Raw genomic sequence first — 22924 nt, 5'->3', positions numbered from 1 at the left:
ATGTGCTTGTGCCAGCCCATGATCCGGGTGTGGGGTTTTACAGGATGTGGTTCTGGCTCCTGGTCTGTGCTATCCTTGCCTCAGGCAGGAGCAGAGGCTTCTCTCTGTAGGTCAGAGTGCAGAGTGAGAGGCTGCAGTGGGGCACTGACTCTGGATGAGTCAGACACAAAAAGAGGGAAATGATGTTAAGAGAAACAGGCATAAATGCATGGAAGGGTGCCTTGATACTAATTGCTGTCTCCTGGAATGCAGATTCCTGCTGGACAGGGTGGCTGGCTTGTCAGAGGAGCTGATAGCATCACGGCTGGTGCCTCTCCTACTCAATCAGCTCGTGTTTGCAGAACCTGTAGCTGTCAAGAGTTTTCTTCCTCATCTGCTGGGCCCAAAGAAAGGTGACCTTTAAATACTTCCTCATCACAATTATTCCTGGCAAGTTTGGAATGAATTCAGAGCAGTTGTTTCACTGAATCAAGGGAATAGTGGTGTTTCCCTAAGCAGAACAAAGACTGTAACAGACAGAACTGGAAAGAACAGTTATCTGTGTTTCCTCCTTTGCACTGCTCTGCTGATGCTGGCAGGAGAATTGGGAATGATCCTGGTGTCAGCACTCAGTGGCTTCTGGGTGAGCTGCCTCTCGTGGGTGAAGCAGCCTTTTCCCATCCTCACCTCTGTTCCCTAGAGCAAAGTGGGGAGAGCCAGATGAGCTGCCTGCTGTCACCAGCCCTGTTCCAGGCCCACGTGATCCCTGTGCTGCTGAAGCTGTTTGAGGTGCACGAGGAGCACGTGCGGATGGTGCTGCTGTCTCACATCCACGCCTACGCGGAGCTGTTCTCTCAGGAGGAGCTGAAGAACATCATCTTGCCACAGGTTAAAGACCAGTGGGTGGGATATCCTGGGATATGGGATTTCACAGAATCTCTGAATGGTTTGGGTTGGAATGGACCTTAAGGACCATCTAATCTTATCTAACCCCCTGCCAAGTGGAAGGGAAGGCTGATTTTATGCTGTGAAACAACATCCAGTCTCTACTGAGAGCTAAAGGGGATTAGAAACAAGATGTGCTGCCAAAGTAGCACTTGAAGAGGAAAGCAGTGGCAAAGCAGAATTCTCTGCTGTGCTGACATCAGTGTGTGGTTGGTGCAGGTGTTGCTGGGCCTGCGGGACACCAGTGACTCCATCGTGGCGATAACCCTGCACAGCCTGGCCGTCCTCGTCTCCCTGCTTGGCCCTGAAGTGGTTGTAGGTGGAGAAAGAACCAAGATTTTCAAAAGCTCTGCACCAAGTTTCATGAAAACTGCTGATCTCTCCCCAGAAGGTAAAAGATACAGTCAGAGTGTTCTTGGGATGCTTGCCTGTTCTGTCCAAGCAGTGTAGGCAGAGTTTCTTGGATTATTAATCTGTTCCTGGTGACAGGTTAATTGAAAAAAAAAGCTAATTTGCAGCCAAACTTGGATTTTAAGTTAGGTGCTGTTTGCAGATAGAGAATTGATATCAGAAGAAGAGTTTTTATATAAAGTATTTTAAATATACCAAATATATTGGGAAAAAGTGAAACCTCTTCTTCATTTAAGAATTCCTGTAGGTAAAGGAGATAGAGTGTGTGTGTGTCTTTTGTGGAAAAACTATATTGCCTTTCTAAAGGACTTATATAGGCAGTTATTTATTTAATATTCCCTCTGTCCTTCCTATTCTTAAAACCAGTAAATCTCATGTTCTTCCCCCAATTTCTATTCATAGATTGGAAAAGGAATACGAACTTCCCTATTTTATCAGCTCTCTGGAGGCTTTTCAGCTAATGCAAGTGAAGACAGTAGCCCCTGCACCTGCTAAATAACTTGGAACCAAGTGTGCTAAGGGAAAGCTTCTCTGGATGTTGAAACTAAGAATATTTATAATGAGGCAAAAGTCAATATCTGTGCAACTTTACACATAGAGATACCAAATGAAATACATGACAAAGATCAGTTTAAGTGTTTGCTTCCTGTTTATGTGTGTACTGGCAGCTACCACCCTTCATTAAAATCTGTGGATGGCTTACTGCATTAGTTTCTTTACATCATTTGTTTTAGTGAACTAGTAAATAAACCACTTTGGATTGCAGGCTGAAACCACGCTTATTTTTCAGAATATACTTAAAATTACATCTAATTTAACTATTGATAAACAACAAAACCCCCACCTTTGTCCTCAACAGTGAGTGATGATCTGCAAAAAGCAACACAAGGGCCTGAGCACCTGAGGCTTAACAAGCTTTGCTCAAGCCCCGCAAAGGATGTGCCCTTTATGAAAGGCACTGGGGGAGAGGCTGGGTTCTGTGTGTTCCTTGCAGTCTTTTCCTGTCCCTGGTGGCACTGGTGGTCCCTAGCCTGGGCAGGCACAGCTGGCTGGGAACACACATGAGCCCTGTGGCAGGAAGTGCAGCACTGGCCCAAACGGTGCCATTTAGAAGTGGTGGCAATAGGGTCCCACACAGCTGAGGCTGGTGTTCACAAATCACCACCAGTACTGATCATACCCTGTAGCTCCCAAAAATGAACTGCAACCAGGTGCTTGCTGAGCTGTCAGCACTGGGCCAGGGAAATAGCCCCACCTTGGAGAGCTCCAGAGCATGGCCTTGACTGCCCACCACCCTCCTCACCTCAGGCTGGGATAAGGGCAGCTGGCATTGCAGTCAGCCTTCAGAGTAGAGACTCTCATTCCAGGAAGCTGCTGTGCCCATGCCCAGCCATGGAAAGGGATTTGTGTAGTGCCATGAGTTTGCTTATGCTTGGAATTGCTGTGAGTGAGTGCAGTGCTTTTGTATAAGGCAGGTACCAGGGGATTTGCAATGCAGTTGGGATTTTGGATCCAGCCAGGTGGCAAACAGCATTTTTAAATCACCTGCTCTGATCCTAATCACTTTATTCATTGTGTCTTTCTTGAAAGAACATCTCAGCAAAAGCTGACCAGGTACAGTTGCCATAACTTTGTACTGGCAAGTGCCGCAGGCAGCAGGAACAGAGGAGTATTGTGTTATATATGGATCAGGAGGTGCAGCTGTTGGATTGCTGTGCCAGGCCTCAGTGTTGTTCAAAAAGAACATTCCAGTGATGCAGGCAGTTCAGCTTGTGTCCTTTCTTTTCCTTTATCCTGGCAGGTTCCCCCAGTCATGGCATGAGCAATCAGAGAAACCAAACCTCTCGGCCCCTGAAGAGCAGTCCCAGCTCATTCCCCAGCTCTGCAAATGCACCTGCCAAAAAGCTTCCCGTGCGACAAGACAATGCTCTGGCTTCAAAGACAGGTAAAACGTACCCTAAAATGTACTCTACCCAGGTAAAATGTGCTTCCTTTCAGAAATCAACTGTTCACCAAAGAAGTGTTGCTTGAAAAGATGTGCATTTCCCCCCACGTGCTGATCTGAAACACTCAGGGAACCACGGAAGGCAACAGTGAAGGAAGGGGAGTGTGATCCTTAACATCCTAGGGAATAGCTCTTTGGGAAGCTGACATTCACAGATTGGGTGCCTGGACTTTTGAATTTGTTTTCGTATGGCAGATTCTGTGCTGTGCTTTCACCCCTCCCACAGCTCAGCAGATACTCTGGATTTACAGGTCAGCTCATTCTGACAGTCAAATCTGATTCTGTTTCCTTACATGGCCTTTTCCAAATCACCTGTTGCTTATCAGCAATAAGCTTGTACTGCCCCTGGGCTTTGAGGTGAATTCCCTCCTTTGCAAGCAGGAAGGTGTCCCTGCTTTTTAATCCAAGAGGACCTTGCTTTCCAATCAATTACTGGCTTGTTCCCATGCCAGGTGGTGCCTGTAATGTCAAGAAGTTTTAGACACAACTCCATTTCTGCCTCCACTTGCTCTCTCTAAAGGGGTATGTAACACCTTTGTCTTCCACAGGTGAGCAAGGCGCTCAGCTCCCCCTGAATGGAATTCCTGGAAGCATTAATACACTGGGGAACAGCAGGAGCTCTTTGACTACCTCGGAAAAACCAGCAGAGGAGTGGCCAGACTGGAGTGAGCCAGAGGAGACGGACACTGAGAAAACTGTGAACATTCAGATTCAGCCCCGGGAGCTGCAGGGCAGTGCAGGGCCTTATTTTGCTGATCATGATGTAGATGAGAAGCCTTGGGATGACCTTGAACCCAGGAGCCCCAGTCCTAACCTGTCCTCAGGAAACTGCCCCACTATGACACAGGCTGCTGCAGCTGAAAGGCCGAGGCCTCTGCCAGGTACCCATCAACTGAGCAAAGAATTCAAAAGCCTCAGACTGAGTCCTGCCATGAAGTCTTGCCATGGGAACATCTGGAGCAATGACAAGTGGGATCATGAGGAACAGCTGGGAGAAACTGTGTTGCCAAAAACCTTTCAGGAGAGGTTGAAGTCTTCATCAGAGTCTGGCCTGGGAGAAGAATTCACGATCAAAGTGAAGAGGAAACCTGTGCAAGACCCTGAGCTGGACTGGTTTGCTGACATGATCCCAGACATTAAACCTTCTTCCCCCCTCTTGATTTTACCTGAGGCAAGGACAGAAGCTCCTCTCTCGGGTGGGGTGTCCAGCAGAGAAGGTGCCTCCCAGACTGTGCTGTTTTCATCTAAATTTGCAGCAGCTGATGTGATTGAGGTAAGAGGCTGGAGGTTTAGGTGACTACAGCCATGAGAGCATCTTAGCAGGCACTAGGTACTGCAGTGGGCACTTGATACAGCAAAAAGAGCTCTGTTAGGAAATGGAATGGATTCCATTTGTACACTACTAGAAGTACTAAGGAATTTTAGCTCCAGCTTTGACTCTGTGCTGCTGTATCCTGGATGCAGGAATCCTGTGATTTGTTAAGGAGAGTTTTGGTTTGTCAGACAGGTAAAACAAGACTGGATCCTGGCTGCTGAACAGACATGTTCAAACAGAAGGGGCTTTCAGGAAGAGAATGCTCAGGACTGAAGTGTTTTTCCTGAGTCTTCTAGCAAAACACAACAGCATTGTACATTAAGGTCCAGGAAACCTGAACCTCTGAATTAGAGAGTAAAGCTTTTTGGGTGTGTTGCTTTCATGAAAGAATAGCTGAAACATTTCTCTATTTCAGAGACACAGGAGGGTCACAAAACTGGGATTTCTTTAAGCAGATAAATCCCTGTAGCCCAATCAGGGAGACTCCAAGGACCACTGCTGTTTCCTAGGAGGGGCCAGCAGCATTTCCACTTGAACACCTAACTCCCTTAGGGAATAGGTGTTGACTTCGAGTTGTTTTGCTCATTCAGCCTCAAGAGAGCTACCCCAGGAACAGCAGGGACCATGGGGAGAGGAGCCTGGGCTGTAAACTTAAGTTGTTTATGATGTTTGAAAGTAGCACAGTGTCTTGTGACTGTCATGGCTCCAACCCCATTTTGGAGGGAAGACAGCCTGTGCTGTGTCAGTGAGAGATCAAATTTAGTGTTAGAATACAAGAAAACAGCTCTTTCCTAGGGGTAAAGAAATAATCTAATGCGTGGCGTCCTTTTTTAATGGAAAGTGGGTTTGATACAAACAGTAAAAAAAAAGTAAGACTCCTTGTTAAGTCTGCTTTTATCTTTAAACCAGGATGAACACTTTGCTTAAAGAGAGGGGAGTGTTGAACTACAAGATTCCTCTTGTAGTTCAAAGTTCTTTAAAATCACAAGCTGAAAATACTGACACTTCATTTTTGGGCTTTTGGCCTTGTGGATGAATGTTCCACCCTCCCAAGCCACACAGGCTCCTGGGGCTGTGCTAAGCACATGAGTACATTCCACATACATTAATCTTGATAATTTTATGTGATTCTAGGCTGAAGCTACAGGCTGGGGTGAAGAAGAGGAGTTGAACTGGGAAGATGATACAAACTGGTAACAGTTCTGAACCAGACCAAGGTGATTTATGGTGTACTGGATCCTGTGACAGGAGTTGCTGCTTCCCCAGTACAATGGATAAAGTACCTCAGTGCTGCACAGCCACGAGATACCATGGGGCCTGAGCTCTTGCCAGGGCTGCTCCTTCCCAGTCTGTGCCAAAAGCTGCAGGGGTGAGCCTGCACTCCAGCAATAAGCCCAGCTGTGGTGCTGCCACTATTCCCGAGAGAGGACAGCGTGATGGTGGTGATGGTGCGGATGTGCTACTGGAGGCCAAGAGTGGTGTAGGAGATTGATCCCAAACTCACCCCTGCCCTAAAAAACTGCTGACAATAAATGAAAGTCACACTGAATTTCTTGGTTAATGTGCCTTTTTCCCTTGGTTTTCTTGTTCGGTTTATTTTTTTTTCCTACCCCACAAAAATAAAGCCCTTAGAAATGGCTCCTTTTAACTTTTCAGCTAAGATATGATTTTAAGATGAATGTACAGTTTATTCAACTTATTTATTTCTGTTTGTATAGTTCTGTCAATGGGTGGCACAAGAAGTGCTAGGAACCATACAGTGAATGACCACAAACTGCTTAAGCACCATGTTCTTTCTGCTCTTAACTGTAACCAATAAAGATTATTTTTAAAGGATCATCCTAGTGTTGAATGGAACCAGCAGCAGAGGTATGTTCAGAGAACGGTAGAGAGCCTTTAATTGTTATTCCTCAGTGTATTTTAAAATAAAGATAAAAACATCTACGGCCTGGGCCCCTGCATGTGACACGAACAAGGTCACTGCTACTCTTAAAACAGATTCAAACCTCTCAGTATTCAGAATACAATGTCATGGAATGTTTATCTCCACACAGTAGAAGAACAAGCAATATACAAACCCACAGCTCTGATGTGCAGTAGTGTCCACTCCCATCCATCAGGCTATGCAGGAGGAGCTGGCACTGCACTCCTCAGTCCACTCTGGCACATAAACCAAGACCCAGCAGTCCTGCCAAGCACTGCCCCATGTCACAGCTTTTTCTTCTACAGCCCTCCTGGCACAAAGGCACCTCTTCCCTCCCACCAGGGAGCTGAGCTGGGTCACTGTCCCCAGGCCCTGTGGAGCACCTACCGCAAGCCATCCCTGAGGGTGGCCATGGCTGTGTGCAGAGCCTCCAGCTTCACTGCAAGCCAGCCTGGAGGGGACCCTTTCTGGAGCAGCAGCTTCACAGCCTCCAGTGCCCCCTCCATCGAGCCTACTGCTGCCTTGTACTGCTCCTCAGAGGGGGGGTGACAGGCTCTTTTGGCCACAGGCTGCAGATTTAAGTAAACACAAAACATCAATTTAATGTTGTACTTAAGCAATCGGTCTTCTTTCAAAAGCAAGGAACCCCTTAGGTGAAACAGAGCTGCAGCAGTCCCTTGTCCTGTGAGGGTTCTTGCTGCCTGGCAGGCACCACACACCATTAGGATATCAGACTAAGGGCCAGCCGTGCACATGACCTTTTTCTTAGGACATGGGGGGCAGCAAGACCATCTCAGCCTTTTCAGAGACTCCCCAGAACTTACAGAAATTAAGTTTAAAGAAGCACACATACCTCTCCTGTTGACTCCAATTCTCCATCCACTTTGAAAACCTGTGCACTCCAGGTACTCCTTTCTTGCTTCAGGCGTTCTGTTCGTGCTTCTCTTGTCTCTTCCACCTGCCTTGTCTAGGGAGAAAGCCCCAGGAGAGGTAACTAAACCCAGGCAGCATTACCAACCTTCACAGGCTCAATTTATATGCCAGAATGAAAGGGAGAGGGAGGGATTTTAATGTGCAGTTCAAAGAATATTATTTCTCACACACTCTTCTGATCAAAGATTGAGGTTATCTACAACTTTGGGTTAGCATCACTGGGAGATATCAGTTCTTTTGTAAATTATCTATTTGCCAAAAGCTGCTCAACCAGAGAGTCTTGCCCCAGGTTACAGCTGCCCCCTCTTCCCCAGTGTCAATGTTCTGCAGTAAGTGACCTGCTCCTAAGAGAATTTCTCCTTGTATGCAAAAGGCACTGAGAAGTTTCATACATGTTCATTTACATATCAGAAACCGATCCAAGAGAAATGGGGAAGTCAAACCAAATTCTATCTTTTTAATAGGTAACTTCTTTCAAAAATAACAGTGCAATTTAATAGCTATTTTTTGTTTAAGGAAGAAAAATGCTTTAAGTTGAAAGTACTGGAGGAGCAGTGTGCATGGGAATAGCAGATGTTAATTCTGCTGATTAAAGCAAACAGAAAAGTTCAACCAGTTTATTTTGAAGTTATTCAATGGTCATGCAGATAATGCAAGTGTAGCCCCATGCTGTGTTATTGCTGATAGCAGATGTACAGCATCAACTAAGACAGCAGTAAAATGGTTAAACAATATACATACCTTAGCCAGAAAATTAACAACTTTGTTCTTAGCTTCTTCAGAATTAAGGCACCAAGGAACAACATCTTCATGTCTTGTTTCCTGTCAAAAATGTTATTGGTTGTTCAATACATCCATGCTAACAGGGGAACAAAATAGATGATTCTATGAAAGCCCCTGCCCTCTTGCAACCAATCTAAGCAACTAGTGTCTAATCCTTCTTCACTTTCAGCTCCTGAAATCTCCACCGACTGCACTAGCTCTCAGTACTTTTAATGTGCAATAGCATCTGTAACTGAGATTCAGACTGTGCAGTGAGGAGCAGCAAACATTTGAGACAGGAGAATTTGTGTACAACAGAAGTCAACAGAACCAAATGCCCTCACCCAGAGTTGTGCTCTGCTCACCTCTGCAAAATGTGTGAATGCCTCCAGTGCGTGCTGGTGAATCAGCCAGGTCTGGTCAGCCAGCAGAGAGGCAAACAGACAGGACAGCTGGGGAATAACCTGCCTCTGCAACAGTAACAAACAGCCATCAGTTCCCAAGGGTTAGTTGTGCATATCTCACCATCGCAATTTCTTACTAAAGAATCGCTCTAAGTCTGAGGGACAGGTTTGAGAAATGTCAGAGTGCTACTGCCCTGTCTGGCCAAAGAACCACTGTGAGGGAGGTGATATTCTGTTCTCAGTTCTCGTTGCTTCTCACCAGTGAGAAAGGACTGGCATTAAAACCTCCAAGCATCTTGCATGCACTCAGCCCATCTTAATGAAAAATAAACCAGTTGCAGACCATGAATCCAAGACAACTGTCCTGGCATTCCTGTGTGTATTTAATGAACTCAATCCTTTAACTGTGTATTTAAATAAAAGTCCTTATATCAAAAGACAAGCCACTTTCACTAAGGCCACAATTCCCTTTACCTGTGCTTCTTGTGGAATAAACACCTTTCCCATGGAAGACAGAAAATCCACCATTGCTAGACGGACATGATCCGGGGGATGCAGCTGGAGCAGGGATGACTGCACTGCAAACACCTGCAGGAGACAAACCCCATCACACAGACTCCAAGTAAAAAATGTGCAAGGCTCATCTTTAAATCCAAACACATGGAATTTACAAACCTGAAGGAGGTATGCTGCACCTCCAATAAAAGTGGCCAGGATAAAGCTGCAGGGTCCATTTTAGAAAGAAATGAATGTGCTCTCTGTATAGCACTTCCATATATCTCAATTATCTTACAGAGGAAAGGGATTCTCAAAAGCAGTGTTAACCAAAAAGCCATGTGCTTGGTTTAAAGGCCAGGAAAGTAATGAAGGAGGATTATTTCCTTATTAAGAGAAGGCCAGACCGTGAAATAACTCATTTGAGATTTCAACAAATCACAAAGAATGTGGTTTTCATGTAGTGAATTATTCATAAGGTGATGTTGGGGATTTAGGATTTTTTTTTTACCTGGGTCAGCAGTTGAGCATCTAATGCTTGGATGAAATATTCCAAAAGGTGAAGTAATAAACAGAGTGTCTTCTGGAGACATGGCTCATCTGAGACCTTGAAGAGAGCACAGGATATCAATAACATTGCATTTTAGCTCATGGAATAACTGCTTAGGAGAGAATGTCAAGTTACAGCAGCATTCCAAAATTGTTAACCTGACTTCACACATGTAAAACACTGCACTGTAAGCAGCAAAGAAAATATTAAAATAATCACATCAGTATTTCTAGCTAGTCATATTTTATGAGACCATTTTCTTTGATTTTTTTAAAGAACATTTCCTGACCCTGCTCTCCTTCCACCACTCACTACAATAAGCTCCTAAAGGTTATCTGAACTCTTTCTTTTCACTTTCAGTTGCCAAATGTCCTCACAGAATGGCTGAGGTTGGAAAAGACCTCAGGGGGGACACATTGGTTGGCTCTTCACTCCCACTCTCAAACTTTCTTTTTTAATCTGGAGCATGAAAAACCAGACAATTTATTTTTCCTTTCCTTTATGCAGCTGCACAGCCATGAGCAGGTACATGGTCACAAGGACACTGCCTGACTGCTGTGTGTCTCCATGTGCTGGGCTGTGTTCTAATCAATTCAGCCTGAGTTTTGTTCACATTCTAATGAATATTTAAAATACACCAAATTCATAACTGGTATGAAGCAAAATCAAGTATTTCAGGCTTCTCCCTGAGCAAGTCTGAATGTGACACTGAGTAACAGATGGAGTAACAAGGAACAATATATGTAACATTCAGGAAATTCAAACTCAAGCATCCCAGAGCTCATGCCTGCCCTACAGATAAACCAGCTGAGAGCAGATGGGCAGGACTGGTACACTGGGCTTTACTGAAACAGTCCAATCCAAGTAAAATAAATGAGTAACAACAACCTGAGGAAACAGCACCAGCCTCTCCAAGATGTGCTTTCACTGCTGGAGTAGCAAATTCTCTTACCTGCTTAGTCTGGAGAAAGGACCAGAACTGACTGAGCACTCCCAAGACAGATGTCCTAAGTTCTGCCTCCAGAGAGGCATCAGCAGAACTGCAGGCAACCAGCAGGGCAGAAAGGGCTGTGTTCTAGGAGGAAAAAATGTGTAAGACCAACCAAAACACACCACATGTAAACCAACCCAAAACTCCAGGCTCAAATGAAACATCTAGAATGATACAAGGTGGCAAGAAGCCCACTGTACTGCCTCAGCTGTACAGAACAGCTAATCCGGCAGGAGAACAGCCAACAAAGATTCCAGAGCAGGGAAACCATCCATTACTCCTGTGAGTTTCACACACACTGCAGATAATTTTCTGCACTGCCAGGAGAAGTCTGGCAGCAGACATTTCATGTGGAAGCCTATGGTTTCTCACATTCCCTCATTAAGGAGACCAGTGAGCATCCTTCAGATTTGATGCTGCATAAAACCAGCCAGGATTTTAAAACTGAAGAGGAATTGGATGCTGAGGTACAGCATAAATCAGAAATTCTGAAGAAAAAATTCATCTGCTCAGCCAGAGAGCAAACAACACCTAGAATAACTAGTGAATCACAGAACCTCCACTAGCACAGTAGAGGTCCTAAGGTGCTGCATACTACAAGAAAACATTAAAATGAGAGTTTTGCTTATGCCATATCCAGCTAGGCATGGAAAAAAGTGTGCAACAGACCGAGTAACAGAACTGAGGTGACAGCAACAGAATTCTTGTAGTTTGAAAAACTAGAGTTCATTCACTTTTCCAAAGAGAAGCAATCTTACCACGGGTGGGAGCCCTCCCAAGACACGGCTGCTGTTCAGCCACTGCTGGCACTGCCTGAGCCCTGCTGAGCACAGCTGAGATGCCACTTGTGCCCTCAGGTCAGGATTCAGAGCTCTGAGGGACACATGCTGCCACACAGCCAAGTTCTCCACCTCTTCAGGAGGAAACTTATGAGCAAATTCTACCTGGAAACAAAAGGTAATAGAAACTAAACAGACCAGAAAACAATCTGACAGCCCGAGAGATGAGAACCCAAAATGCGCTGCTGGTTTGCTTCAGATTTATTATGTGAAAAAAATTGTGTAAAGTATTTCAGTAAAATCCATCTTTTTACACAAAAAATGTTAATAAACTGCCACTTCCCTTGTCACATAAAGAACTGATTCTTTCAGCTGCTTGAAGCAATGGCCCTAGTGAGTGGAAGAGAGGGCTTCAGCCCCTCCAGGGTACACAGAGAAGCACTGACAGGACAGGACACTCCTCTTGACACCTGATGTCACCAGAACACTCACATCAGTCACAGATGCAATGACAAGACACAGTTCCAGAGAATCTGGGGAGATGTGCTGCTTTCATACTTTGTCAAAAAAAAGACTTCATTGCTACCCAGCAAGACTCTTAGAAAGGTCAATATGCTTTTCTTGTTTTAAAGAGCACAACGTAGGATCCACAATAAGTAATAACTTACTGACTGATTGCCTTAGACTAAATAATAACAAGTACAGTAACAAGTGCAGCAAGTGAGCACTCAACATCTTGTCACTTCTCCAGAACTGAAAGGGAGTATTTGAACACAGGCCACTGATTCAAATCCCTTCTAGTGACAACAGCAGGAGCTGGTGCTGGACTTGCCTGATGCTCTGGAGCCATCAGGAAGAGCATTCGCCTCAGCAGCACACCCAGGGCACAGACCTGGCAGCAGTCACCGGGCCAAGCCTTCACCTGCATTAGGATAAAATGTAATGCACCTCATTACATTGAGGGAAAAATCACCACTGAGCAAACAAATTCTATACAGGATGTTCTGAGAGTTGCTATGTGGGATCACAGCAGTAACATTGTAAATAAAATAAGCAGGGCATATTGGTTTATATTTTCACTGTACTGCTTTTGCTAGTTACCAAGCCAATTTGAAGAACTGGAACAATCTCCATTTAAATCTTTGCTGGTAGCATTCAGATTAAAACTGGTGCCAAACTGCAAACATCACTGTGGTTCTTACCAAGTGGGCAATCACATTAACATGGTGAGCACACAGCTCAGCTGTTCCATACCTGAAACATGAGAGACAACAGCTTGTGAATCTGTACTTCCTGTTCTTCTGCAGACTAAATATCATAAATCTGGTCTGAGAAATTGCCATTTCCTCTAACATATTTAAACTTGATTTGCAGAGACACAATTTACTTGAGAGAACCATTTCAGAAATCAATTATTAGAGAAGCTACATTCCTCTTCCTTGAAAGAATGTAAAAGTGGCTAAGACATTTCTACTCCTAATTTTCAAAATATGTTCTGTATCTGAAAATAATCTAATTCTGGGGCAATTCTGTCTTACAAAAATCTCTCTCAAGCACATTGCAAATTATGTACAACAACAGAATGAGCTAGATGTGTGGAAAACCTGCTTGACTTGTACTGTGAGCCTCTTACCGAGCAAGGAAGCACCACGAGTCCATTGCCAGCAGAGACGTGACCATACTGGAACCCAGCACAGCATCCAGCAGGGCACGCTCCTGAGGAGAAAATTACCCCAATCTGAACACCACAGAAAAGAAAGCACTAAACTTTCAGAACAACTTGACCTTCCCTCCTCTGAAAGAGAATAAAAATTGCCAAGACCACTGAGGTCCTCAAGAACTTTATTTTCCCATTTCCCACAAGCGACATTTGCAGTGTAACTGAACCCCAGCCATGCAACTGTGTCACAGCTGATTTCTACAAAACCGTCTCTGAGATGATTCTCTCTGAGCATCTTTTCAGAGCCACATCATTAGAAAGAACCCATTCTTTTTAAGTAGCACCTCTGCATCACAACAGCTGAAGAACTGATAGGCAAAACCCAATCTTACCAGCTGAGGGAAGTGTGATGGGAGTGTGGCAGCAATGAAGGAGCACAGGTGGACACAGACATAGTGATAGAGGGTGATGGGAACTGCTGGCTGCCCAGTACTGATCACCTGTGGCAAACAGACGGGGAGAGAAAGTTCCCCACAGCACTGCTGGAAACTGAAGAACAGAGCTGAAAACAAAGACAGGCTGCAAGGGAAAAACAAAAACAAAACCAGTTTGGTTACAGACTAAATCCCAATTCCTGCAAGTAACATTGGTATTACAAAATCTTTGTCTTCAGCCAGAAAAGATGGCAATAAATTCAGTGCTTTTACACCAGATTTATGTTCCTGACTGGCTTCCTCTTTTATAAATTCAGACGACTATTAGAGGGTTCAGGCATATGAGATTTTAACTTAGTGAAGTATCAGCAAATTACATCCATAGCCTTATTCCTACCCTACAAGTACTCTAAATACCAGCCCTTCCCTGAAAAAACAAAGGCCTCTCTGTCTCTGTATCCTTCATTCCTGAGGCTATGAATATCAGATCCTGTTTGTGTTGGCAAAAGGATGGAAATCCAGAGTGACAATTTTACAAGTTCAGTTGCAAAGGCAACTCCAGCAGCTGAGCCCCTTTGTTTGCCTGTATGGAGCAACTGCTGTGGTGAAGAACTTCAACAAAAACCTTTTTAGTACCTTTTTCCTGTATTCCAGAGAGTTTGCACTTCTTCAGGCTGAGAGGAGAGCTTGTCCATTATGGTAAGCAAGAGGAGACACTGGGGCAGCTGCTGCTCAGGAGGGAGACCTGTAGAAGTTTGGATTTCAAATCTGGAGCAAGTTGCCTGGATATATTTACTGTGTGTGCAAACTGGCTTTTAAGCAAGTGTAAAGGCAAATTGATGGGCTATTTTATGTTGGTCAGGGCAGAAATCAAGAAAAGCTTGTTGAAACAAAAAGCTGACATTTTCCCCATGTTTAAAGGCATGCTAGTTTTCACAGAAAATATTTAAGAAAAAAAAGCTGTCTTCCCTTACCAATAAGACAGCAGAAAAAAATCCATCTTAATTTGAACGTTTGTGGCAAATGTGGATTGAAATTATGCAGAAGAACAGAATTAACAGGATTTCTGTTAACCAGATTAATAGTGCAGTTACTATGAGTACTTTGGAAAAGATGAATTCAGCAACAACATAAACTATCTGTTAGAAAATCCATCCAAATTAGCCAGGACTTACAAAAGAAACAGAGACAAGCAAATGAGTACAAAATATTATGGCCCAGGAAGTCAAAATGTCAGTGCTGATCCTGCAGACAGCACTGGAAGTTGTACTTTCAACCCACCTAAATTTTCACTTAACACTTGTTCCATGAAAGGATTAAAGAGAAGGAGCTGGGTGATGAGAGGGTCCAGAGCCACAAGAAAAACCCGGGATATTTCATCTTGATGAACTTCCAGGATCTCTGGAGCATAAAGACTGGGAGGAAATTTGCTGAGGAGGAATGGAAAAAAAAATTCTCAAAAGGCAAATTCATTATTTCCTTGTTCCTGTGAAATAAAATACAGAAAAGGCTCCTCATTTTAGAATATCTGTATAGTCCAAGAGTTACAACTCTGCATTCAGCCTTTAAAATAAGCACCACAATCCAATATTTTACTAAACATTTGAAGAAAACCTTACAAGCTCACGGAAAATGTGTGTAAATCTAGTAGCATCTCTCAGAAGAAACATACCAAATCACAAAGAGTCAAGGGAAAGAGAAAAGCCAAGAAGACACCTTTATACACAATTTGACAGCCATAAATGTCACAGCACTAACTTAACTCATGACCCTAAAAGGGTACCACAGTTTCTCTGAAAAGGAAAAAAAAAACTTGGGCAATAAAAGAAAAGAAGAACCAGTAAGAAAATAAAGATAGAGATCATGAAATGAAAACCTTCTACTCTTGCAGCTTATCAAGTGAACTGTAAAAACACAACCTTCCTACTCAAAAATCCTGCTCAGTTTCCCTGAGTGAATAAAAGTTTACAACCTTCCAGTTGAGAAAAACCTACAAGGGGAGTAAACTTAGAAGAAGAAACTCATAAAAAAAAATAACCACCTGGTCTTGCAGTGGAACATACTATGAACTCAGATGCACATCTCACCATGGAACCTGGTTTGAATTCCAACAAAAGGCTGAAATCAGCCCTCTGATATATAAAGAGTTATTAGTATAAAGAGTTATTACTATGAAGTCTGGGTTCTCTTATGCTTCCTCACCACTGCAGCAACAAAACTTTTTGAAAGGAAAGTGATAAACCACTTGCAGACATTTCTAAGTGTAGCATTAAAAGAACATCTGCTTCCAGGAGAACCAGAGTCCTCCTGTGAGATTCCACAAGATTATTAACACAACAGTAAAGGTATAAAAAATTTTCAGGACATTCTGCTTCTGATTCCCCCTTTCTCCAGGACAAATTTTTCCAAACTTGGTTTTACAGTAGAAAAAATCTGTCAAAAGCCTCTGCTGACACCTGCATTTAGTTGTAGAATTCTTTTTCTGCATATCCTACACATAAATTGTTAATAAATCTTGCCATAAATAGTTGCAATGAAGTTAATAGTTTGGCATTATGGGACATGCACAGTATTGATCAAGAATAGGGTTAAGGTAACTATAGAATACTAAACCACTTAATTTATTAAAAAGTATTTTAGCTGCCTGTACATGAAAAATAATGGCAACAACTCTGGAATGAGAACTGCATTTTTACATCTCAAAATATTTGTAATTTATGAATGCCATATGGAAATGTTATTAAGATATGATCAATAATCAATTATTTTTACTTCACATACCTGTATATCTGAAGAAAGAGCTGATGTAACTGAGAACAGGAATCAGAGAAGCAGGCAAGAAATTCCTGCAAAAGCCATCAATTTTGAGTGATACTTTTAAAATAAAATCCATGATTAATTAGATGAATTACTGGACATCTCCTACCAACTACTCAGTGACACTGCATGAAACAACCTGTTATAGTTTATTTTTTCTGGGAAATCCCAGCAGTAACCCTGCACAGGCTTGTGAGCATTTACTGGTGGAAGAACTAAAGCACGTTATGTATGGATCTTAATTACACTGCCCATATGGGATAGCTGTAAATTGTTAAGATATTACACAGAACAAAAGGATTTTATTTGCAGACCAGAGGTTTAAATTTAATACTAACATAGAATTGAAGTATTAAAACCTACCTTGGTGTAGTGTACAAGGGAGTTGGCAAAGAACCTGCACAGTTTCACTGTTTTCTGGAACAGCCTGAAGTCAGTGCCCTCCTGTTCAAAAGAAGCAGTTCTAAAAGTTAATGCAGAGTAACACAATAAAGCAGGAAGTTAGATTGCTAACAGTGTTCAAACCTATTTCACATTTGATTCTCTACAGACTCTTAAGCTAAGGGGGGAAATTTTAAAAACATTCAGTATGTATGCTTCAACATTTTCAAAGCAATATTATGGATTTGATTAACCTTGGGATATTGTCAGTTTAGGAAACAAACAAAAAAATCTCACATAGTATGGTGAAAACTCACTAAAACATCCTCAATCTACACAGAACTGTGAGCCTCATTTTCATGTGGTTTCAAAGCTATCCTGTCTACCACAAGAAATAAAGAAAACCCAAAAAAACCAAAACCAAATTACTCCAAGCAATAACACAGCACAAAGAATTTCTCCTCCTCAAGTTCATGGCAGCTTTGGGAGCTTTTTACTCACCTGTACCTCCGACACCTTCATTTGCTCAGCCAGCTGCAAACAGGAGTCAAAAGAAAGAAGAGTGTCCTTGCACAGGCCACCCAGGATGTCACTGTGCTTCAGGTGGCACTGCAGCAGGGAGTGATGCTTCAGGCTTTGCCTGAAAAACAGTGATGGAACCACATATTTAATTGTCAGAAGTGATTTTGCAATCCAAATAACTAATTCCTCTATTTAGCCTTTTATATAGCAGTGATTGGTGCAATATCTGTGAACACTGAAAGCAGAAACTCAGAGAGAACAGCCCTCTCCATGGCCATGACTGAAACCCAGAGAGGCAGGATGGAAGAATGAGACAGCCAACTCAAGCCAAAAACAGCTACAGAATTGCAGGTCAGACCTCTTAATGTTCATCACTCAAACAACAGTGCTGCAAATTTTCTTCTGCATTGCAATACAGAAAGTCAGGTTTCTATTACTTTTCATATCAATTCCTACCTACTTTCACTGGCAGTGCTTTAATATTACCTCCTAGCTAAATTTCTAAATTACCAAAGTAAATAGCTACATTGAGTTCTCTCATTTTAATTTTATTAGAAACCCTGAGCACAAAGCAATTGAGACATTCATTATTTAAAATTACACCACAATAAACCCCAAAGAGTTTAGCTACATACTTGATTATGAACTTCCATGTATTGGCATGAAGAGCATGGTCCATATTGGAAATCACAGAGCAGATCTCCAGCACAGTGTGGATTACTGAGGGAACAACAGCAGCAGCAACAGAGTTAAATCAGATTTATGAGTTCATAGCAATCCCAAAAGAATATGAAGAGAATACCAGCACATTGACATGAACTGAGAAAATGGGTCAATGTTTAGGTGCTGCCCCTTTCCCATAAACCTACAAAACATTCCCACAGATGAAGCTTCAGGAGAAAAATGGAAATATTTTGAGTTCAAAACACTGCTTTCTGAAAAGCTGGTCAGGACAGCAGGAAGTAAGCACACTCAGAAACCTGTTTTAAAATCTCAAACAAATTTTCTATAGAAAAAAGACTGAGCAAGACTAAAAAAGTATCAAATCTATGTATACCTGACACCATATCTGTTATATCCTCCTCACTGGAAGCAGAGCCTATGGAAATCAAATCAATCAGTTCCATCAGCTGTTTCTGAAGGGAGTAAGTTTCCTTGAACATGGATTGTAGGAGGTCGGAAATTAAGTGCAGGTGCCCATAGTACACTGATTCACTGTCCTGAAATGGAGAGGAAGAGGTTTGTGAAAGCCTGACTTTTCACATGAAGAAATACCATGAGCTTTGCCATACATTTCTCTGGAAAAAAAAAAGAACAAGGCACAAATGTGTACTTTAACACACAGCCCCTGAGCACTCAATATAAAATATGTTCACCTGCAGCTCATGGGAAACTAAGGAGGTCTGGCTGCCTCTTGTGAGTTTAGGGGGCTCCAGATCAGGCCTCCATGTATGAACCCAAAATCTTATTTCTGAACCAAACAGGACAATGTCAGCAGCAAAGGAAGTGGCATTCCAAAGACTTCCCATACTTTTGTATTAGAATTACTAGACAAAGATATGGCACCTGAGTTCTGACATGGAAAACTGATGTAAATGTTCCCATAAGAAAGAAGTATCAAACATGAAAATGAAAGGCAACCAAAAGTTAGTGTGTCCGTATGATAATCTTGTTTTATTTTCAAATCTCAGAGGGAATTACTGTTGCACCTGAACATCCAGAGCAGTTTATATCTGAAACTGATCCACACTGCTCATTGTAACCAACATAAACCTGCTAATCTAAACTTTCAATCCACTCTGGAACTTGCCATCTGTAGCTCTGTAAATACTGTAGCCAACAGGACTTCACAGATCCCTCAGAGCACTGTGCTTCTGAGCAGAATGTTCAGTTAACACTGAGGATACAAAGCATGGAAATAGCCCAGTCTGAGCCTCTCACCAGAAGGTCAGATTTGCTGGGCAGACAGCTGAAAAATCACCTTTGTATTTGTGCACTGAGTGCATTCTGAAAACAACAACTAAGATTAAAAGAATAAGACTTTAACAGTATCATTTCAAAATAAGATCTCCTAAAGTGTCTCCTAAAAGCCAAGGAGCACAAGGACTTCCGTGCAGCCAGCAGAGCCCTACCTTGCAGTGTGTGAAGGTGCTCTTCACCACCCAGAGGACGGAGGAGGGGAGGGAGCGGATGCTCTGCAGGGACAGCTCCTGCACCGAGCACAGGCGGCGCACGCAGCCCGTCAGCATCTCCAGCAGCTGCACGACGGCCTGACAACAACAGAGAGCACAGCAGTCACTCCTGCAACACCTCCGAAAGCAGCTTTTCTCAGCTGAAACACACCTGGATTTTTATGGCATTTCAAGTTCACTGCTATTTGCATAAGTAAGTAGTTTGTTAAAGATGAATGAAGCTCCAGAGTTTTTCTCCGATACCATATCCTCTATGAAAACTCCTCTAACTAATGTTCTCAATTTACAAAAATGTAAAACTCAGAGTGAAGTGACTTATAAACAGGTGCCAGGTTCATTCTTTAAATATGGGGAGTTACATTCCATCTGCAGGAGGGACTTAAACAGAATTTGAGATGATTTTAAAAATTATTATTAGCATCACATGCTAGATGTAATCAAATCATTGACAAAATGTTAACTGACTACAAAGGAAGATTAAGTTACATCTTAACCATCAGTAGCTGGCAAAAACATTCTAAAAATCTTTTAGTAGTTTAGGCAAAAGCAAAAAGTGATGTAAACATTATTCTGACAGCTCTGTGTGATGGGACTTGCCTGTAGCAGATTCCTTACAGTACTGCACAGCTCTGTGCTCTGGCTGGTCAGTCCTTTGGCCTTGCTGGATAATTCACACATCAAGTTATCAAAGAACTGCAGAGTCTGCCAGAACACAACAAAACTGAAACATTTTACTGACAAAGGTACACATGCACATAATAACACCATTCTATTAATAACACCATTCTATACCTGCTTGTTTCCTTGGCATGGAGGCACAGAGAGAACTCACATCAGAAAACACTTCCCAGCATTTCACTCATAAAGCAGTACATAAGAAGAAGCAAACCCCATTTTTATATATATATTATAGACAGAAGATTTTGTAGCTGTTATTTTTTCTAAGGTTTGTTGTTAAGACAAGCTTCACAGCAAATTTGCTTGAAATATACCTCATTCTACCAAAGACTTTTTACTTAGTTAAAATCACGTAATTTAAAAAAGATTTTAATTCTGTCTCTGAAAAAAAATTGTTTGTTGAGAATGATTTTTAACATTTTGAATACATTTTAAAAAATTAATCTGTGATGTACAAACAGCATCTATTTCTACTTTAGTTGAGGTTTTGGGATATCTGATGAGTGTTGTTGTTGAGACTGCAAAGACAGTGAGGTGCTTCTGGGCACATGCAGGATTAACAGTAGTACAGTGATCCTTTACCAGGATATGCCTATTATGAGATAATTTTCTTGTAATCTCCCAAGATTTGTTACTTGAGATAAAATAAGAGAAAGGGAAATCAAGTGGCCGTTTCTACTGGCTTCTTAAAATGGACAAGCTGAGGCCTGAAACTTAAATCAGTAATTTGGCAACTGCTTTACTTCACTTAAAACACAAGCACGGATTTTAATACAACTATGGCACAAAATTCTCCATCGTTTAATTAAAAAAAAAACCAAAACAACCCCACGTGTGAGGTCAGTATGGTCTAAAAGTTCATTCACTATATTAATTCACAAATTTCACAATATTTATTCATGACATGGGAGTGTTGAGCTCTTCCGTTTACTTGTCCTGAGAAGTTGCCTCACTTAAAAAATCTCCACTTTGGTAATTTTATAAAAAGCTCAATCTTCTCAGAAAGAAATAAAACCCAACTCTATTGCTGAATATAGAAAGCAGAACATTGTATATTTGATTCTCTCCCTATTGTAAAGAATGAGAACAATCACAGAAACAATTCAACACAACACTGTGAAAGCTCTTAAAGGGTAAAACTTCAATTTTTGTATCCCGTAGATACTGTGCAACCCCAAAAGAAGAATCACTGCAATCTAAGCAGGTTCTAACACTGGACTGACTGACAATTCCACAGTTAACTGAAGTTGTCCTACCTTAGGTAATACTTTTGAGAAAAACATTTCTTCCACATCTTCAAGGCTGATATGTGGCAAAAACATTTCAGTCAGGATCCTCAAAACACCTGCAAAGAAAAAACATTTATAATTTGTAATTCTCAGAAATATACAGCAACCTACCAGAGGAAACAATAAACTGTAGAAAGCAAAAACAGATCAGATTTTGAGAGAGGCACTGAAATGCATGAAAACACACATACATTATGTGTACATACAAATCAAATTACTGTAACAGCTCCAATAAGCACAAACACATAAAAAATAACACCTGACTAAACTTAGTTGAAGGCTGAGCACAGCTACCAGCCTACAGATCCAGTATTTGCCACATTCCAAACTCCAAACAGTTGCACATTTTATAGTGCAACATAATATGCATTGTAACAGTGAGGTTTAGCAACACTCATACAGAGTTACATATGAGCCTCATTTTCTTTTAACTATCAGCTTTGTCACCCGGAAGATAACAGCCCAAAAGACAATAAAACACTACATTAAAAACACTCTTCTTTCATGTACTTAAAGACCAGAAGTAGCAGAAAAGAAAAAGCAGCAGTTTCTACAGGGGCATTTATAAAGCTTATTCAACATGCAGTTAGTGGAATGTGTAAGGTCCAGCAGGATTGCTGAAGACTCTGAAAAGTTGCAGCATAAGCATTTGAAGCACTGCAGTGATCTTATCGTAATTGCAATACAGGGCTCCACAGGAAGAGAGACTTCTCAGCCGTTACTTACGAATATGCTCAGTCCAGTCTTCAGACTCTTGATACATTGAGTAAAAACGTTAAAGAAAATCAAACTTGCTCTGCTATGAAGAATATCTTTAAAGCACCCGCAGAAGCCACAGCGACTTCCATCACTCCCTCACGCAGGTATGAAATCGGTGGGGATGCTCCATAACCACGGCAGGCTGAGAGCCCGGAGTACCCGCAAGATCAACAAAGTATTTCCAAAATGTATTAGAGAGTAAGTCTTGAGGATTCTTTTCTCTTTTCTTTTCTTTTCTTTTCTTTTCTTTTCTTTTCTTTTCTTTTCTTTTCTTTTCTTTTCTCCTTCTCTTTTTGGTGGTGTGTGGTCTGGGGTTTTTTAGGGGGTTGGGTTTGTTTGGTTGGGGGGCGGTAGGTGAGAGGTGTGTCGGGGAGTTTTCTACATTGCTAAATGAACCACACGCTCTTTCTACGTTCTATGAATCTTTTATTCCAGCGAAATTCCCGGCCCCTCACAAAGGTCTCACCGCTCTCCCTCACACAGATGCGGCTGAACCGCGGAACTCTGAAGGATGCGCACAACCTCCAACCCCCCCCCCCACTCCCGTCCGTGCCTTTTCCCGCAGCCACCCAAGCGCCGTGCCGGGAAGGATATGAGGAGCCGGGGCAGCACGGCGGGCAGCTCCCGGCGGCAGAGCTCCCCGTCCCAGGCGCGCAGCTCCCGCAGGAGCAGCTCGGGCTCCGCCGGGGACATGGCGCG

General features: G+C 42.4%; 2 protein-coding genes across 2 annotated transcripts in view; one reads left to right on the top strand and one right to left on the bottom strand.

Annotated features, from left to right (window-relative positions):
* Window positions 1-6492, top strand: part of SCYL3 (SCY1 like pseudokinase 3) — a 15384-nt gene extending 8892 nt beyond the window's left edge. The window contains exons 9-14 of the mRNA XM_083867467.1: window positions 253-392; window positions 680-867; window positions 1144-1315; window positions 3137-3280; window positions 3889-4613; window positions 5790-6492. Coding sequence (XP_083723593.1) covers window positions 253-392; window positions 680-867; window positions 1144-1315; window positions 3137-3280; window positions 3889-4613; window positions 5790-5852 — 1432 coding nt within the window. The 3' untranslated portion in view covers window positions 5853-6492. The remainder of the gene's footprint in view (window positions 1-252; window positions 393-679; window positions 868-1143; window positions 1316-3136; window positions 3281-3888; window positions 4614-5789) is intronic.
* The window catches only part of FIRRM (FIGNL1 interacting regulator of recombination and mitosis), a 27340-nt gene extending 4416 nt beyond the window's left edge, over window positions 1-22924 (bottom strand). The window contains exons 1-24 of the mRNA XM_083867468.1: window positions 22821-22924; window positions 22193-22233; window positions 21434-21522; window positions 20097-20201; window positions 19440-19577; window positions 18365-18527; window positions 17943-18027; window positions 17287-17425; window positions 16768-16848; window positions 16369-16433; window positions 14869-15017; window positions 14224-14332; window positions 13546-13732; window positions 13127-13209; window positions 12696-12747; window positions 12322-12415; window positions 11473-11654; window positions 10676-10798; window positions 9685-9780; window positions 9153-9266; window positions 8640-8744; window positions 8254-8334; window positions 7433-7546; window positions 6967-7148 (exon numbers count right to left, since the gene is read on the bottom strand). Of these exons, the coding sequence (XP_083723594.1) occupies window positions 6967-7148; window positions 7433-7546; window positions 8254-8334; window positions 8640-8744; window positions 9153-9266; window positions 9685-9780; window positions 10676-10798; window positions 11473-11654; window positions 12322-12415; window positions 12696-12747; window positions 13127-13209; window positions 13546-13732; window positions 14224-14332; window positions 14869-15017; window positions 16369-16433; window positions 16768-16848; window positions 17287-17425; window positions 17943-18027; window positions 18365-18527; window positions 19440-19577; window positions 20097-20201; window positions 21434-21522; window positions 22193-22233; window positions 22821-22918 (2675 nt within the window). The 5' untranslated portion in view covers window positions 22919-22924. The remainder of the gene's footprint in view (window positions 1-6966; window positions 7149-7432; window positions 7547-8253; window positions 8335-8639; window positions 8745-9152; window positions 9267-9684; window positions 9781-10675; window positions 10799-11472; window positions 11655-12321; window positions 12416-12695; window positions 12748-13126; window positions 13210-13545; window positions 13733-14223; window positions 14333-14868; window positions 15018-16368; window positions 16434-16767; window positions 16849-17286; window positions 17426-17942; window positions 18028-18364; window positions 18528-19439; window positions 19578-20096; window positions 20202-21433; window positions 21523-22192; window positions 22234-22820) is intronic.

The sequence above is a fragment of the Zosterops lateralis genome (assembly GCF_965231275.1).
Source record: "Zosterops lateralis genome assembly, chromosome: 9".
Lineage (NCBI taxonomy): Eukaryota > Metazoa > Chordata > Aves > Passeriformes > Zosteropidae > Zosterops > Zosterops lateralis.
The sequence above is the reverse complement of the archived record's forward strand: the minus strand, read 5'-3'. Positions and strand labels throughout refer to the sequence as shown.